The sequence below is a fragment of the Danio rerio genome, chromosome 5 (assembly GCF_052040795.2).
Source record: "Danio rerio strain M-AB ecotype USA chromosome 5, GRCz13ab, whole genome shotgun sequence".
Lineage (NCBI taxonomy): Eukaryota > Metazoa > Chordata > Actinopteri > Cypriniformes > Danionidae > Danio > Danio rerio.
The window spans coordinates 25,706,028-25,724,736 of record NC_141025.1 but is presented as its reverse complement, the minus strand read 5'-3'; the positions used below and the strand labels follow the sequence as shown (position 1 = coordinate 25,724,736).

Below are 18,709 nucleotides of genomic sequence, written 5' to 3'. Positions count from 1 at the left end.
ACAAGGGTAGGTTATGTGATGATGTAGTATGTCTCAGATGCATTCATTCTACTTACATTCATACTGTATAGAGCATGCTTTTGTAATGGTTGTGAAATAAGTTTAAATTCAAACTACATACAAGAGTCGTATGCAAATTCAGACACAGCTTCTGAACAAGTAGTGCTTAAAGTTTCTTTGAGGGTCAGAGCTTTAACATTCCACTAGAGATGTGCAACAGATACTGGGTAACCAGAGCAATAACACACACAAACACACAGAGAGAGAGAGTGAGAGGTTTCTGCTTTTCTTTGACTCTTCTTCTTTTTATTGTCTCATTCCCTTACTGTCACTCTTATGCTCAACTTTTGTGGATTTCTCTTTCTGTGGGTTAGCAAAGCTACAGTGGGGTGACAGAGTTTGAATCAGTGTTTCATAAGCAGCTGAGTGGGGAATCTCTGTCTTTCTCAGGCTGTGTTTTGTGAGGCTGTAGGCTTTTGTTAGGCTTGGTTAAATTAGAGCTCCTCCGAGTGACAGACTCACAAGAGACTCCAGGATTCTTTCAGGGTTGAGATATTTCACACAGATATTACAAAAGACCAGCCACCTTCACCCAGACTGTCTGTCTGTCTGTCTGTCTGTCCCTGGGATTCGATTATGTCAAGGACAGACAGATAGACAGTACACTTGAGTTTATTCTAGTGTTCTTCTATTTTTTCCGTTGTTTAAAAACTCTATTCTACTGTTCTTTACTTTGTGGTTACTCAGTGGTTAGCGCTGTCACCTCACAGCAAAAAGGTCTCTAGTTTGAGTACGGGCTGGGCCAGTTGGCATTTCTGTGTGAAGTTTGCATGTTCTCCCTGTCCTCGCGTGGGTTTCCTCCGGGTGCTCCGGGTTCCCCCACAGTCAAATGACATGCGGTACAGGTGATTTGGGAAAGCTAAATTGGTCGTAGTCTATGAGTGTGTGTGAATGTGAGAGTGTATGGGTGATTCCCAGTACTGGGTTACAGTTGGAAGGGCAAAATAAAAGTTTGTTTTGACATAATTTGTTTGTGCATTTTGTAAATGTATTATAAATGTACAAATACACACATGCATGAATATATTTGAGAAAATGTTTGTTTTGTTTAGATATTATTAGATATGTATATACTATATATATATATATATATATATATATATATATATATATATATATATATATATATATATATATATATATATATATACATACAGTATATATATATATATATATATATATATATATATACATATATATATATATATATATATATATATATATATATATATATATATATATATATATATATATATATATATATATATATATATATATATATATATATATATATATACACATTTAAGTATCAATTGTAACAAAATGTAATGAAGAGTTGAAGTCATAATTGTTAACCCCCCTTTACATTTTTCTTCTTTTTTAAATATTTCCGGAATGAAGTTTAACAGAGCAAGGACATTTTCACAGTATGTCTGATCATATTTTTTCTTATTTGGTTTATTTTGGCATGAATAAAAGCAGTTTTTAAATTTTCAAAATTATTAGCCCCTTTGAGCTATACATTTTTTCAATAGTTTACAGAACAAACCATTGTCATACAATAAGTTGCCTCATTACCCTAACCTGCCTAGTTAACCTAATTAACCTAGTTAAGCCTTTAAATGTCACTTTAAGCTGTATAAAAGTGTCTTGAAAAATATCTAGTCAAATATTATTTACTGTCATCATGGCAAAGATAAAATAAATCAGCTTTTAGAAATGAGTTATGAAACTTAGAAATGTGCTGAAAAAAATCTCTACATTAAACATAAATTGGGGAAAAAATAAACAGGGGGGTTAATAATTCAGGTGGGCTAATAATTGTGACTTCAACTGTACATGTAAAAATAATTTGTTTTGAATTTGTATAGTTTTGTTTCTATCACTTATACCGGATATGTATAAAATACACAGATGTATATTATGTCTAAACAAACTTTTATTTTGGATGTGATTAATTGTGATTACTCTGTCCAGCACTCCTTTTACTAAATTTTAAAACATGTAATATAGATAAGCTCATATTTATCAAGAAAGATGACAAGCAATGTTTGCCATTTCAAATCCACCGACTCTTATTTGTCAACTATACCATTTTACACAAGTATTTAATAAAATGTTTAAAGAAAGAAGGAAATTATTATTGTAATCAGAATGCCTATTTATGTTGATATTCTTAAAGTGGAAATCTGTTTGCTAATTGGTCTTCTAATGATCATATAGAGCAGGGGTGGCCAACTCTGTTCCTGGAGAGCCACCTTCCTGCAGATTTCAGTTGCAACCCATATGAAACACACCTGCCTTTAATTATCACGTGGTGTTCAGATCCTAATTAATTGGTTCAGGTGTGTTTGATATGGGTAGCAACTGAAATCTGCAGGAAGGTGGCTCTCCAGGAACACGGTTGGCCACCCTTGATATAGAGACACTTATGAAGCCTTTCTGAGTTCAGTGGTGTAAAGTAACAAATTACAAATACTCAAATTACTGTAACTGAATAGTTTTTCTCAGAAATTGTAATTTACTAAGTAGTTTAAAAAAAATTGTATTGTTCCTTTTCCCTTCCCTTACTTGGGTTATTTTACGCCACTGCTTTCCTTAAAGTAAGTAAATTAATAACATGCTTGCAAATGCCACAGAATTATGAAGGTTTATAAGCTAAAAAAAATGTTATGGTTCAACTTCAAGAGACATCAATAATAAGCAAATGAACCTCAACAATGGTGACAATTAACAAAATGAACAAACATGACAAACAGGATACTAAAAGTGACAAAATCAACAACGTCAACATAAACAGCAAAATCAAAAGCAAATAATGAAAACTGCATCTATAGAATCAATTCATACTGCAATGCATGCTGGGATTGTTGTACTTTGCCACACTCAGCAAGTGTAAGGTGTGGGCCAGATCTAGGGCAGAATAAAGGCAAATTGTGGCCCAGAATAGGGTCAGTTCTGGTTCATTTGGTTGAATTCTGACTAATACGTGGTTTTGCTTTGGCTTATTTGTGGCCCAGATCTGAAAAACAGGAGCGGACTGCCCTAGAGCCATCATTCAATTCAGTATGTGGTCTAGAAGTAAGTGTCTGGTGTGGGCCGGATCTGGGCCAGAATAAAAGCAATCTGTGGCCCAGAATAGGGTCGGTTCTGGTTCATGTGGTTGAATTCTGACTGATATGTGATTTTGCTATGGCTTAACTGTGGCCCAGATCTGGCAAACAGGAGTGGACTGCCCAAGTGCCATCATTCCATGTTGTATGTGGGCCGGATGTTAGTGTCTGGTGTGGGCCGGATTTGAGCCACATGAATTTTGCTAGCTGGGTGTACATCATTTGACAAAATAACATTGTCCTTAGAAGCTGGCTAGACATTGAATTTTGGTCACCTGACATCAAAACCTAAATCTAACCTAATATTAATGTCTTATGATGTTGTGTGCCTTCTGACCAATAATTAAATGCTCTACAGAATGTTATGTTTACACATATCCACAAATAACATATAAATGCATCAGCTTTTGACAGAGCAATACTCACTACTCATTACTCTTACTTTTGAATGGGCTACTTTTTACTCATACTTTGAGTAATATTTACAACAAATACCTTTACTTGCACTACATTTTTAGGTTAGTAATGGCTCTTTTACCTAGGTATGATTTTTCAGTACTCTTTTCACCACTGGTGGTATTGTAGACAAGAATGCATAAAGAAATAAACTCTTTTTCTTGCTTAAGGTGTGCTGTGTTTCCATTAGGATAGGCCTCAGTAGTTTGCTTTGCTGTTGTCTGGTCTCTGTCAGGGTTTAGATCACACTGTTCTCTCTCTCTGACTGACACTGGCTGGATTGTTTGAGTGTTGTTGTTTGGTCAGCTGACACACAATAGCCATGTCAAACTCCATTCTCTGTCCACTCAGTTTGCAGCTTTTGTAGTAATGTAACGCTCGCAGGTGCTCACGGTTTCTGTCTCTTACACATGACAGATCAATGTTGATTTACCTCATTCATTCACAAGCTAACCTACATTTAAGGTATTTTGACATCTTTTGTAAAACTGGAAATTATTGTTAATGAAATATATCATTTTAACCACTTTCTCTTTTTTTCTCCTTCTTATTATTTGATTTTTGTTTTCTTTCCCATGTTGTCATTATTTCATCATGTATTAACACCTCCTTCTCATTTCCTGTGTGCCCCTCATGTTTTGTTTTTGTTTCTTTTTTTTCTGTTGATCATGGCAGGACGCAGGCAGAGATGGCCCATACGTGTCGCGGCACTATCAACCTTGCCACAGCGCACATCGACACCGAAGATGCCTGCAATATTGTTCTGAGCAGTGGAGGGCGCACTTACCATCTGAAAGCCAGCACAGAGGTGGAAAGGCAGAGATGGGTCACAGCGCTGGAGCTGGCCAAGGCAAAAGCCATCCGCATGATGAATGATCAGTCCGGTAAGACCAGTTTTGAGATTTGTATTTTCTGATAAAATGTATTATTTCAATTAAGCAAAAGTTACTTTGGAAGTTTAAAGTCGGTGAGAAATCAAAATGTACATTGTTAATTTTGCTACCACACATTGTTATTCTTTATGTCAGGGGTGTCAAACTCTGGTTTTAAGAAGGCCGCAGCCCTGCATAGTTTAGTTCCAACCCTGCTTCAACTGTGCGATGACTTAATTAGTTTGATCAGGTGTGTTTAGTTAGAGTTAAGTTAAACTGTGCAGAGCTGCAGCGGAGTTTGACACAAGTTAATCCACAATTGTTTTAGTAATCTTCAATCAAAGTCAAAAAATTTTCGTCCATGTTTGGAGTTGCGGTGCTTATTTGTTGATGTTAGTTTGACGGCTTCAGCCACAACATTCTTAACCACACCCCGCTTACCTTTAGTTTGCTATGAGGGAATGATGCAGAAAGAAAGCCTACGCAATATTCCATTTCAGTTGTAAATGCATCAGCATACTGAAATACACTGACCGCCCACTTTATTAGGTACACCTGTCCAACTGCTTGTTAACGCAAATTTCTAACCACATCACATGGCAGCAACTTTATGCATATAGGCATGTAGACATGGTCAAGACGATCTGCTGCAGTTCAAATATTATTATATTTTTAATAATTATTTTATATTATTTATATATTATATATTATTTTTATATTTATAATACTATTATTATAGTATTTCAGAAACTGCTGATCAACTGGGATTTTCACGCACAATCATCTCTAGGGTTTACAGAAAAGGATCTGAAAAAGAGAAAATATCCAGTGAGCGGCAGTTCTGTGGGTGCAAATGTCTTGCTGATGCCAGAGGTCAGAGGAGTATGACCAGACTGGTTTGAGCTGATAGCAAGGCAACAGTACCCAAATAACCACTCGTTACAACTGAGGTATGCAGAAGCTCAGATCTTTGAATGCACAACACATCCAACCTTGAGGCGGATGAGCTGCAGTAGCAGAAGACCACAATGAATGCTGCTCTTATCACCTAAAAACAGGAAACTGCAGCTACAATTTGCAAAGGCTCACCATAATTGGATAATAGAAGATTGGAAAAATACGGCCTGGTCTGATGAGTCTCGATTTCTGCTGCGACATTCAGATGGTAGGGTCAGAATTTGGCATCAACAACATGAAAGCATGTAAGCAAGTAAGGTGTACCTAATAAAGTGGCCGATGAGTGTAATAGTCAGCAACTTACAGTTCATGGGGATTTTAAATTGAATATTGTGATTGTAATAAATCATCTATAGTTTAATCACACCTGTCATAGTCTCTACTGTTTATTTGATTGAACATTCTTGGAATAAATAAGTATGTCATAACTCATAATAAAATGTGCTTTTCAAAGCACCTCATGACACTCAGGCATTTTTACAATGTGGCATATTTTCATGTGGTTGAAAATGTTTGCAGCATAATGGTTTTAAATGGGAAATGTTTGTGCTTTTAGACAATGGCCACACAGCCTCGCTAACACACTGTTATCAGTCTGGTAAGGTGACTGGGATTCTTACAGAGGATTTGCATCATGTTTGGAGGGTTGGTGTGTAATTCAGAGTAAATACAAGGTGTTTGCAAGAAAATGTAGGGCTCAACAACGAGGACATTCTCTTTTTTTTTGGAGAATAATGACTTTATGAATAATTAATAAATAAATAAATACATATTTTAAGTTTTGTTTACAGTTTTTATGTCATAATGTCTATTACAAACTCAGTCAAAAACATATCATCAGAAATTTTAATTAATTCAATATAAAAATATATTATTAAAAAATATTTACTCAAAAAGAGCTGGTACTTAAACATCTATAATGTATCTCTGACAGTTATGAATTCATGGATGCTCTCACAAAATGTATCATGTATTACTGACAACGTACTATGAAATTTTAAAGAGTTTGTATGCAAGTCTTAGTGAGAATCCAACACAGGCCTCATGAGACAATAGACAGCTCTGTCAGCTGGTATCAAAGCATCATGCTGTTGTTCAGGCAATCCTCTATTGTTGAGCCCTGGAATGATTGCATTTGGACTGCACTGGGTCAGAGATGTTGTTTTGCAGGGTTTGTTTTTTGTTTGCTCTCTCTGATGTGGGTCACTGCTTGGCTTCAGACAACTCAAATATTTCTATCCCTTGAACATGAACGGGTGGTATTAACCTTTGGCCTTTAATCAAAACATAAATCTGTTTAAAAGTATCATTAATTGAATGCTTTACCAGGCTAGATGGTGCCTTTGGTTTTGAGGACTGCATGGAGCATGATTTTATGGCTTATGTTTATATAACAGCACTATTCAGAATTTTGGATTCCATTGTTGGCTTCCGATCTTGTTTACATGCACTGCACGATTCCAGCTACATTTACTCTTGAGGTATGGATATAAACAGTTTGATGACAGCATTCGTTAATCAAAAACCTCAAGTGCAAATCTAAATATTAAGATACGAATGAAATTATTCTGAGAATCTTATTTAGAATCAGATCACACATTATTACAGTCGGTGCAAATGTAGCAGTATATTCTATTCACTCTCTTTTAATTTTGATAGAGAAGTTTGACGTGGGTAAGTCACAAGGTCATGACGAATATAGTACGTCCGAGTTCCATTCATACAGCTCAAATTCATACTGTATAGAACTTACTTTTCTAACAGTTGAGTAGTAAAATTAAATTCAAATGCAGTACTTACTGAGTATTATGCAATTTTGGATATAGCCCATCTCTTCACCCCTTCACCTGGGTACACTCTAAAAATCGTTTAAATCTTAAGACATTTTCAAAAGATTATAGACTATAAACATAATGACAAAACACTTCTAGACTTCACAGTTTTGCTCTTAAATAAGTGGTGTTCTGTGATGTGACAAAGACCGCACACCTATGGATTTTAATTTGAAGACAGAAAATCTCGCATAACCTCAAAATTTAAGAATAAACATGCTGTCAGGTAAAATTTATTCCTACTGTTGCCACAAATCAACAAGCTGATCCTCTATCTCTGCTGTCCAAATCCAGTTCACTTGTTGCTGCATCATGACAGTTGTTATGCTTCCATCTTTTTGTCAGCTTGCGTTCTGATTGGATATTGTTTTGTTTTATGTGATATACACATACACATTTGTTCTTCCCCTCACACATCATGATTGGATGTGTTCTGATCGCAATCCATTCAACATGTTGAATAATTATGATTTGTGATTGTAATGTTCCGACTTATTTATGAGCAGATCAAGTCAATCTTAGCACACCGCACATACCAGGAAAATCTCATAATAATCTTTCAAGAGTTCGCACTTAGATATTAATAACATTAGCATGTTAGATATGCTGTCCCAGGACAGAACCCTGAGCTTGGAGATAATTGAGCCCAGGGCTCCTGCCTGGTCGATGAGCCTATAAGGGGGTACAAGATCAGGTAGTTTTCGAGAACTCCCCCTTTTAAAGGAGGAAGAGGGGGAGATGGGGTGGATGGGAGGATTCTTCAAAAAAAAAAAAAAAGTAAAAGGAGTTATACTAGATGGGCTATTTATAGTGAGTTTGTATTTATCCGATTGGCTTCTAATGATTACTGATGGGAGACAAGCTGCGATCAATTATATCACATGCTCCTCTAGAAATTAGTTTGTGAAACTTCACTTAGAATCAACAAGATAATCAGGACATTACCTAGGACAGTCCGAAGGGGAGAAATTAGATCAAAATCAGCCTGATTATTACACCAAGACAATCAGCCAAACTTTCCCCCATCAGGATGCTTTAGGCAGAATTATTTAAATTCAGGATATTGTGACATGGAAGGATATATTTGAGGAACAGCTCCTATTGACAAAGAACAACTTCCTTTGCAGTGGACTTTATCTTTTTTAACCTTGCAGGTCTTTACAAATCTCAATCCACAACATTACACAAATAAAAGTGTAATCAAATGTGTATAAAGGTATTAAAAGACCAATTCAAAAAGTCGAGCTCCAAATGTTATCTTAAAGGCTGTCAAAATCACTCTGTGTGTTTGCCCGTTGGTTCTTTGGCAGTACTTGGGGTCAGTTTAGGTCAACACGTTTGCCATGTTACAGAGCCGTCCTATATTTGAGACCTGTGACACACACAGCTGTCATTTCTCTGTGAGCTCCTGAAGCAGATGGCTTCTAATTTTGGGTAGAACTTGTGCTTTATGTAATCAATGCTGCAGATGCAAAGATCTCAATGCAAATATTATCCTGTTTTTATAATCATAAAGGTTTTATTAACTTTTCTTGCAGTTATTTTTTCAGTTATTCTTGGTGTTTATAACCCTTTTTGACATTAAAAACTATTGTCAGTCCGTATTGAAGACACACAGTGCATAATTACAGATGATAAAAGTGGACCATTATTTTTGTGGCGGATCTCAATGCATATGCATAGCAGGTTTGCTTATTTTTTCTTTAGTTTTGTTGTTTAAAGTGGTAATAAATGTTATATGATATATATATATATATATATATATATATATATATATATATATATATATATATATATAAAATTAATTCATTATTTATTGATTATTTATTTATTTTTACCAGTTGACATTGAGTTGTACAATAATTTTCATCTTCTAAGGGACATAAAGTGGTGGTGGTGGGGGTGATCTGCTGCTTTTAATGTGTTCTCCACAGGGGGGCAGGAGTGCTCATTTTGGCACGTGATTTGAGTTCTCATGAGAACCTCGCCAGCACTCACATGACAACAGAGCTCTTTTTTATTTCTGTCTTTAATCTCTCTTGTATGTCAGACTGTCGTCCATGTGAAACACTGGCAGTGCTCCAGCCTCCTCTCTTCATTCCATTCCAGACGCTGCCCACTCTTTCCTCTCACACACAAACAAACTCAGGCCTCCTATTTTTGTGGAGCTGCTCTAGCATTCTGTGTATTCTGTGAACGGTATTTGTATGAATGATTTATTTGTCAGCATATTGACATGACAGACAGATTGGTAATGATGTAGTTCACACTGGTTTGATCAGTGTGTGTGTGTGTGTGTGTGTGTGTGTGTGTGTGTGTGTGTGTGTGTGTGTGTGTACCTGGTATTCCCTACATTTTAATGACCAAATGTCCCCTAAAGTGCAGTATAGCAGTATTTTTTATTATTTGGGGAAATTTTAAATCCTAATGAGGAACACAGTTTATAAATCGGAGATACTATTTTGAAAATCATGTGCTCTATTTTTATGATCTAGCTGCAAAGTCTAAAGCGCATGTCACTTCACTAGTGTAAAAAACAGCTATACAGACCTGCAGCGCGAGGATAAAGAATGAGCCTCCTCTATTCGGCCTCTTTTCTTTCTCTTTACTTTACTTTAACTCTTTACTCCTTTAGATTCATGGATAAGGAAATGGTGTTGTACGCACTCCACTGAAGACATCCATTAGCCTACATTTTATTTCTAAATTCAGTTCTAATTTCCAGCAAACAAATAAATGAACAATAAATGAACAAAAATAAAAGTGTGGTCAAAAAACGGAGTTATATCCAAATGCATGTCCCGTTCTTATGTCACATGAAAAAAATCTAAACTAGTTTTTATTAAAACAAATATAAATATGCATATAATAAATACTACTACTAATAATAACATTACAAAAAAGCAAATTGTCATGCATGAACTGGAAAAGGCATGGAGGCATGAAGAAAGCATGCAGGCAGTGGTTTTTATATTTTGTAAATCCTTCATTTTTTAATTATGTAAAAACATTTGTGTATTGCCGTACATCCTGTGTGTATTAAGCAATGTGTAAGCGTTTGAACCTGCATAGGCGCATAACTAACGTGATCTGTGCTGGACTTTATGCCAGCTTTATGCCAATGCTGAACTTCAGCGAAGACTCGTCTGTCCCTGGAGCATCACAGGAATCAGTCTTATGCTCTCCACTCCTCCATGACCGCCACAGTAGCTGCTCAGGATACGGCCTGGTCCAGGATTATGGAAACCTTGGGATCATCTCGTCGCTGGTCTTGAATTGAATCAGTGGCGCTGCATAATAAAGAATAAATAATTAGCGTAGTTGCTGTTCATAGTGTATATTAACGACATGCAAAAATCTGCATGGGGCACATACATGTATCATACTGCTAAGTGGTGCCCTGAGTGTATGCTGTGAGAGTGTGTCTGAGCCTCGGACATTATCAGGAAGGCTATTCCAGAGCCATAAATGAGAAGGCTCGACCCCCTTTACTCAACTTTGCTATTCTAGGTACTACCAAAAGCCCTGAGTTTGGAGATCTTAAATAGCGGGTTGGATTATAGTGAGACAGGAGTTTGGTTAGATAAACAGGAGCTAGATTATTTAAAGCTTTATAGGTAAGAAGCAATATTTTAAAATCACTACGAAACTTAATAGGCAGCCAGTGTAAGGAGGATAAAATTGGGGTGATATGATCATATTTTCTAGACCTGGTAAGAACTAATAAATGTTAATAAAGTAAATAAAGGATGCTGGGCAGCCAGCAAACAGAGGATTACAGTAATCCAGCCTAGAAGTCATAAAACCTTGGACTAACTTTTCTGCATCCGAAATGGATAGCATACTTCAAAACTTAGCAATATTTCTCAGGAAAAAGAAGACAGTTTTTGTGACATGGGAGACATGATTTTCAAAAGTTAAATTGCTGTCTTTTAGTTGGTAAATGGCACACTTTATTTCAGTCCTTCAAAATAGCCAAATGCCAACGATGCACCATGACAGTAAGCGGCACAAATGGATTTGCTTTTTAAACAATGTGGTGCAAAACGTAAAAATTAGGGTTGCACTGGTCTGAAAATAGCAACAAATCACGCCAAACACACCTTGCGCTTTTTTTTGCGCCGGGTGTATGAAAGCGCCACATTTATCTTAATATGATATTAGTATTCATAAATGAATATAGGGAACAAAGATAAAATACGAAGGGAAAAAATACTATAATAACACATCTCACAGCCACAGATATGTTTGACTCAAATGTGGATAGGGTTCTATAGAGTGGGTTAAGTGGAAAATCTTCATCAGCCTGAGCTGTGCAGGAAGATGGTGATGTCAGAATGTGATCTCCTGAAGAGTGTAAAGGGAGAGACGAAGAAGTGGGTCAGGCTCAAGTCATTGATCTCAAGCTTTCACATTAACATTGCGAGCTCTAAAAGCCCTGCTCATAACAGTGTCTATTTTTACATCAGTATTTTTATCAGCATCTCTACCTGTCTGCCAGTGTCTGTGTGCATGTAACTGCAGACCCAGCTCTTTCTGCGTCACTCTCACAGCGGCTGATCCCTGGGCTCCAGTGTCTGGTTTGTAAGGAAGGTGGGAGTGGGTGTCATGGTGATAGTATTTTGCAATGAGAGCCTGAATATACTTAAATACTGATCACCAAGGTCATGAGGTTTGATCTCTATAAATCACATATGATCAATATATAGTTTAAATCTAAGAAAACAAGCGTCTGCTGGATTAATAAAGTACCACCTCGAAATTTGTTCATCACCTTCTTCATGCTGGAAATATGTGATGTGATCAGTGAACCAGCAGGTGGCAGACCACCCCTGACCACACTCCTGACAGCAGAACTAGAAGACCAGGGATGGGCAGTTCTGGTTCTGGAGGGCCACTGTCCTGCGCAGTTTAAGCACACTTAAAAACCTTCTCGAACTAGAAGTGTGCCCTTCTCTATTATACATTATATTATACTCTATTATAAATTATATCTATAATATTATATATTATATGTATGTTTAAATAGTGTTTGTTTGTTTTTTAGTTAGCATGCATCCCATACTGATCACAGAGCTCCGCTGCCTTGCTATTGATATGAATGATGCCTTTAGACTGTGTGACTGCTTAAAAAGTTCCAAATCCAAATTCTGTCATCTTTTACCTTTGTCTGAGTTTCTATGTTGAACAAAAAAGAAGACATTTCAAGGAAGTCCAGACTTGCCCTTTCCTTAATACAGTAACTACCTTTGAATTAAAAATTGAAGTGGATCAAGAACATCTTTTAGAATTTGGAGGAAAGATGATGATCCACTTCAAATATTGACTACAAGAATTATATGCTTTAATGTGCTTTGGTCAGTCAGAAAGTGCTTAGCAACCAGTCAAAACCCCACAAATAACTGCTATGAATCATCTAGAACACCTTAGCAGCTGCGTATAGACATGCTTTAAACCAGCACCTTAAAAAACTCTGTGGAACATACAAGCCAGAGGCATTCATTCATTCATTTTCCTATTTATAAGAGGTCCCCACAGTAAAATGAACTACTGACTATTCCAGCATATGTCTTATGCAGCGAATGCCCTTTCAGCCGCAATTCAGTAGTGGGAAACACCCATACACTCTCCTATTTACACACACACTATTCACAATGGCCAATTCATGCAAGGAAACATGATTGCATAAATACACAACATTTATATGGATGATATGGAATATTTCCACTGCGTGGTATGGTATGGTATGGTTCGGTATGCTTTTACAGCCGTTTCCACTGTCAAATGGCCCGTTTTCACTGAGTGGTACACACGGTTCGGTACTCGTTTATGGCTGTTTCCACTGTCAAGTGGTACAGGTCACCTTTATCAGGCTTGTGTTTCACTGCCAAAAGGGTACCAATGTTGGGCGTGATGTCTGACAGAAAGTTTCAGTCAACATAATTTTACCTTGAGGAAATGTCAAAGTAAAGCTGTACGGGTCGTTCACACTTCATATAAGAAGCACTTCTCACGAAAACCGATGCTTTATACACATAAATACTTGCATATAAATGTTCATTACTAATCTTTCTATGAACAGGATTTGATTATAACTGCAAATCAATGATAAAAATAGCCTACTGTAACGTCTGCATTTATATGAAATAAAAAATAAATAATAACATATATGAGCAAATACAGACGCTTACAGTCTCTGATATGTTCTAACTACACACAGCATACATTTAGTCCTTTCTTGGGTTAAAAAACAACATGCAACATATAGCCCATAGTAACTTCTACTTTGGCGCGGGCCCTTGATAATGTCTCTGGGGCCCGCCTAATTGTATGGGACCTTAGAATTGTCCTAATTTTTCCCCCCCTAGCGGCGCCCTGTCTTTAATCTTCAACAGCACATGTAACCTCTTGTTAAAATTATTTCTGTCATTTCGAGTTTATAATAGTCCAAAAGGTAATGATAATAGTTAAACATGGCAGTTTGTTCATGTTTTAAGTTCACTTTGTCCATATCTAAAAAGGTCTGATGTCAGAAGCACTTCAATAATTATGCACGTTATTGTCATCCGCTCAAGAAGTTCGTTATTTCAAATATAGACAAGCGGTTCCTTGCTAGGTAGCCAAAAAGTGGGATGGTACGGTTCGCTTTTTGGTACCTTTTGATAGTAGAAGCTGCCATAAAAGCGTACTAAACCATACCATACCACTTAGTGGAAACGAGCCACAGTACCTAGCACAGCTAAAGAGTACCAAAAGGCGGAGCAAGACGCACAGCTGAATGCTATTGGTTTAGAGGGATACGTCACTCACTCATGCACAAGCTAGGAGAATGAAAATAAAAGAAGCGCCATTTTTAAAAACACAGCCGAGACATTACACTGAAATAATATATACTTATAATAAAGAGTCATGGTTGACTGGATCTTAAACAAACCTTCGTCATCTTGATGAACAGCCACAAAGCCAAGAAAAAGAGCAAAATCTACGCTGTGCCCCGTAGTTGCTTACAAAACAGTCTAAGAGCAAGTGGTTTCACTTTCTCGAGGTCCGATCTTTTCAGAAACGAACAAACGCCAGAGTGAAGCGCGAAAAAAACAGGATCAAATGATTCTTTCAGCAAGCTAAAACATGATCAAACTGCCATGTTTAACTATTATCATCACCTTTTGTACTATTATGAACTCGAATGACAGCGTTACTTTCTAACAAGAGGTTACATGTGCTCTTATAAGGGCTAAATGTATGCTGTGTGTAGTTTTTCTGTAATTGGTAATGTGATTGTGACTGTGAGGGGCTGTATGTGTTCATATATGTTGCATTTAATTTCTTTAAATAATAACACAGACGTTCCAGTAGGCTATTTCGCATCATTGATCTCCCGTTATAAACAAATCATGTTCATGGAAAGGTTAGTAATAACCATTAATACACAAGTATTTGTGTGTATAAAGCATCTGTGTTGTGAGAAGTGCTTCTCATACGATATATAAAATGACCCATACAGCTTTACAGTGATAGTTTCTCGAGCGAGATTGACGTCGACTGAAACTTTCTGCCATACACCATTGTTACCATTGGTACCTTTTCAGGCAGTGGAAATACAAACCTGATAAAGGTGACCCGTACTGTACCGTACCACTTAGTGGAAATGGACTATAATGGAGCAAACTAACTAAATTTAGTTCATTTCAGTTCACCTTTGTTTTTAGTCAGCGTCTGTTTTCATTCTTTCTAGTGCTCTCCTCCTGTTTCCACTAACGGCCATTTACCAGCATGACATTGGGCTTGTTTAAAGTCTAATGAAGGAATGTGGACACGTGTGTGCTGTTTCAGCTTTCCTTCTGTCACGCTCAGAAAAAGTGTAGCCGAATGATCAGTTCTGGTATGTCCACTCATTACCCAGCATTCCTCAGCGGCCACATCACAGAGCAAGAAAAGCAGCGGCTCACTTCCCTGTCATCATTTCACACCACCGCAGCACGTCCGACACACGAACAACACTTTCTCATTTAGCCCTTCATATTTCACTGGCGCTCGCTCATTATCGCTCTCCATTCCTCTGTCCATGGTGCTGAAGCCTGCTCTTTGAGCAAAGTGTCAGCGATTAATTGGCGACGGTTCCCCTGGTATTCTCTCTCTCTATTTCCCACCTATCTGACTGGCTGCTCTCTCTCCCCCTCCCAGTTGCTCTACCTCTCCTCTTTCTCAGTAAGCTCATTCATTTTCTCTGAGTATAGACCAGAGCAGACAACCGACACAAGTGACCTCTTCTTTTTTTATGAGGTTGAGCTCATAGACGAGCACTCGTTCTCTCTCTCTTTCTATCTCATTCTGTGGCTCGACTCTGGCTGGGTTCTTAACTGAGGAGTGAATCCCTTTCCCAGCAGAGAGGAGGAGGAGGAGGAGGATTCCTCTTGTGTGTAAGTAATAGCAAAGCTAATTGGAGCTCAGGTTTGTTTCTTGTTTTGTTTTTGGCAAGGTTGATTCTTATATCTACTGTGTAATGGATATATTTGTGATTATAGCCCTTTAAAATGAGATTCCTAAAGAATTTTCTGCTGTTGTTCAGTAGACTTTGATTGTTTTTGTGTCATTGCCTGCAAGTTTTATTATTTTTTTGTACACAGGGAAGTTTTTCTTGTGTGCGTGTTGTTTGCAAATGGCGGGTGGGTGTGTGTTGTGTGTCTCACCGCTGTGCCATGTCTCTGTGTGTGTGTTTTATAATCTCACACACTCCAGCCTGACCTGATTTACTACACATTGACAGATGGTATCTCTCGCTCTCTCTCTCCTTTCCTCATACCTCCATCCATCTTTCCTCCTGCTTTCCATTGCTCCTTCCTTTTATAATGTCTGTCCGTTGGGCATTACAGTGTGATTTGCATTCAGTTTGTGTGTTTGTGTGTGTGTGTGTGTGTGTCTATGAGAGAGAGAATGAAACATGCATATGCATCCTAATCTCCATTTTTTATGTATGAATTGATCTGCATTGTGGTTGTTTATTAGTTTTTAGGATTTGCTTGGTTTATGCCTCTGTGTATTGTGTGTGTGTGTATGTGTGTGTGTGTGTGTGTGTGTGTGTGTGTGTGTGTGTGTGTGTGTGTGTGTGTGTGTGCGTGTGTTTTAGCCCATGGGGAGACTCACTGAACAGTTGAGAGACTCTGTATGCTTGGATACACACTCAGCCTGGTTTCTACAACAGTCGTAATTGGTTATAAAACTGGCTGGAAAGGAGGAGAAATGAGAGAAGGAAGTAGAGAAATGCTCTGGTGATGTCCTTATGCTGTTTGTTTATGTGTCCACCCGTCCAATCATTCATCCCAGCATTACAGTCTCATATGGGTTTACCACAATTTGTTTTTATGGACTTCCTTCGTTCCTTTTGGTTTTCCCTTTTTTTTTTTACTTTCCCTAATTTTCTGCTTCTTCTTTCCTTCTTTGTATTTTCTTTTTTGCTTCCCCTCTCCACTGTCTGGTGGTTTTGAAATAGCAAATCTATCAAGGTTGTCTACTACAAGTCTGTTTGTGTCAGTCGTAACTGTTGCTTAACTATTGATTCTGTCAACTAAAGTCATTTAAAACTATTTATTTATTTAGGTTAAGCTGAAAAAGTCAAATATAAATATTAGAAGAAAAAATTATTTATGCTTCCATCATTTTTTTTTGTAGTATTTTCTTTAACAGGAGAAAAAAAGGGGTGAAGCAAGAACAGAGTTCAGTCATACTTCATTATATAGTGTTCAGGATAATTGAGTTCTCCCCATTTTGAAAAGAAATGTTTTGATCCATTTCTCAGTGAATATCGGCTATGTATTTTGGTGCATTTAAACAAATCAACAAAAAAATTAAAAAAGCTTGCAGAATATTGCAAATAAATTAAAACCTACAGAATTTCAACTAAATGTTTTATTTTCCCCTCTTTTATATATATATAACCGCGCGTGTGTGTGTGTGTGTGTGTGTGTGTGTGTGTGTGTTGTGTGTGTGTGTGTGTGTGTGTGTGTGTGTGTGTGTGTGTGTGTGTGTGTGTGTGTGTGTGTGTGTATATATATACACAGTTGAAGTCAGAATTCCTAGCCCCCCTTTGAATTTTTTTTTTTTAAATGTTTAACATTTGGCTTCAGTACTAACTAATCTAATGTATATGCACAAATATAATATTATTATATTATATTTATATTATATTATAATATAATATAGCTTCCTATTAAAAATTAAGTAAGAATTTAATAGATTTGTAAGGGCTGTACTTATATATGCTGAGCACTGTATGTTTTATTATATTATTATATTATATTGGCCGACGCGATGGCGCAGTAGGTAGTGTTGCAAGAAGATCTCTGGTTCGAGCCTTGGAGTTTGCATGTTCTCCCCATGTTGGCGTGGGTTTTCTCCGGGTGCTCCTGTTTCCCCCACAAGTCTAAAGACATGTGGTAAATGAATTGGTTAAGCTAAATTTGTATGTAGTGCATGTGTGTGAATGGAAGTGTATGGGTGTTTCCCAGTGGTAGGTTGCAACTGAAAGGGCATATGCTGGATAAGTTGGTGGTTCATTCTGCTCTGGCGACCCCTGATTATAAAATGAACTAAGCAAAAAAGTAATTGAATGAATAATATAATATAATATAATATAATATAATATAATATAATATAATATAATATAATATAATATAATATAATATAATATAATATATTATTTAGTTTGCGTGGGTTTCCTCCGGGTACTCTGGTTTCCCTCACAGTCCAAAGACTTGCGCTATGAATGAACTGAACAAACTAAATTGGCCTTAGTCTATGAGTTTGTGTGTAAATGAGTGTGTGTGTTTCCCAGTGTTGTGTTGCAGCTGGGAGGACATCCGCTACGTAAAACATATATTCCACTGTGGTGACCTTTAATAAATCATAGACTAAGCCAAAGGAAAATGAATGAATGAATAAATGAATATATTATATCATATATATATATATAACATTAAAATCTGGGATCGTTTGCTGATTTGATGTTGAAAAAAAAGTTTTTCCATTCTGTTTTTCCATTTCTGAATTCTTCCCTTACAAGTTAAGAAACATTAACTTTAACATACAGATGATTCTTCTCTCGTGGTGGCAGTATTCAGCATGTGCCACTCCACTTTTTTTATTTTTTATCTCTGAGCTCTGTTACAGAAAAAAGCATAAAGTAAGATGCAAGCAAAAACAGCCTTTATTAACTAAATCAAAAACATAATTTACATTTCATGGGAGCTTAATTTAGGGGAAAAAAACTGTAGAAAAATGTAAATTGTCCTACAAACATATAAAGATATTTCCTGTAATCTTCTGTATAATCCAAAATACAAATCTGTTAAACCATTATTAAAAGTGTATAATAATAATAATAATAATAATAATAATGAAGAGTGTGGCACGGTAGCTTAGT

At 36.8% G+C, this 18,709-nt stretch overlaps 1 protein-coding gene across 12 annotated transcripts in view; it reads left to right on the top strand.

Moving 5' to 3' along the window:
* osbp2b (oxysterol binding protein 2b) overlaps nt 1-18,709 on the top strand; it is a 142,362-nt gene that overhangs the window by 31,281 nt on the left and 92,372 nt on the right. For 4 of the 12 annotated variants that reach the window (XR_015490356.1, XR_015490360.1, XR_015490359.1 and 1 more), the window contains exons 2-3: nt 4,305-4,513; nt 6,015-6,056. Coding sequence is in view for 2 of the 12 variants with exons in the window: in XM_087252258.1 (XP_087108384.1) it covers nt 4,305-4,513; nt 6,015-6,056 (251 nt within the window). In the remaining 10 variants the exon portion in view is untranslated. Of the gene's footprint in view, nt 1-3,975; nt 4,095-4,304; nt 4,514-6,014; nt 6,108-15,506; nt 15,711-18,709 lie in introns of those variants that run through there. The other 8 variants (XR_015490362.1, XR_015490361.1, NM_001122748.1 and 5 more) reach the window with 5 other exon arrangements.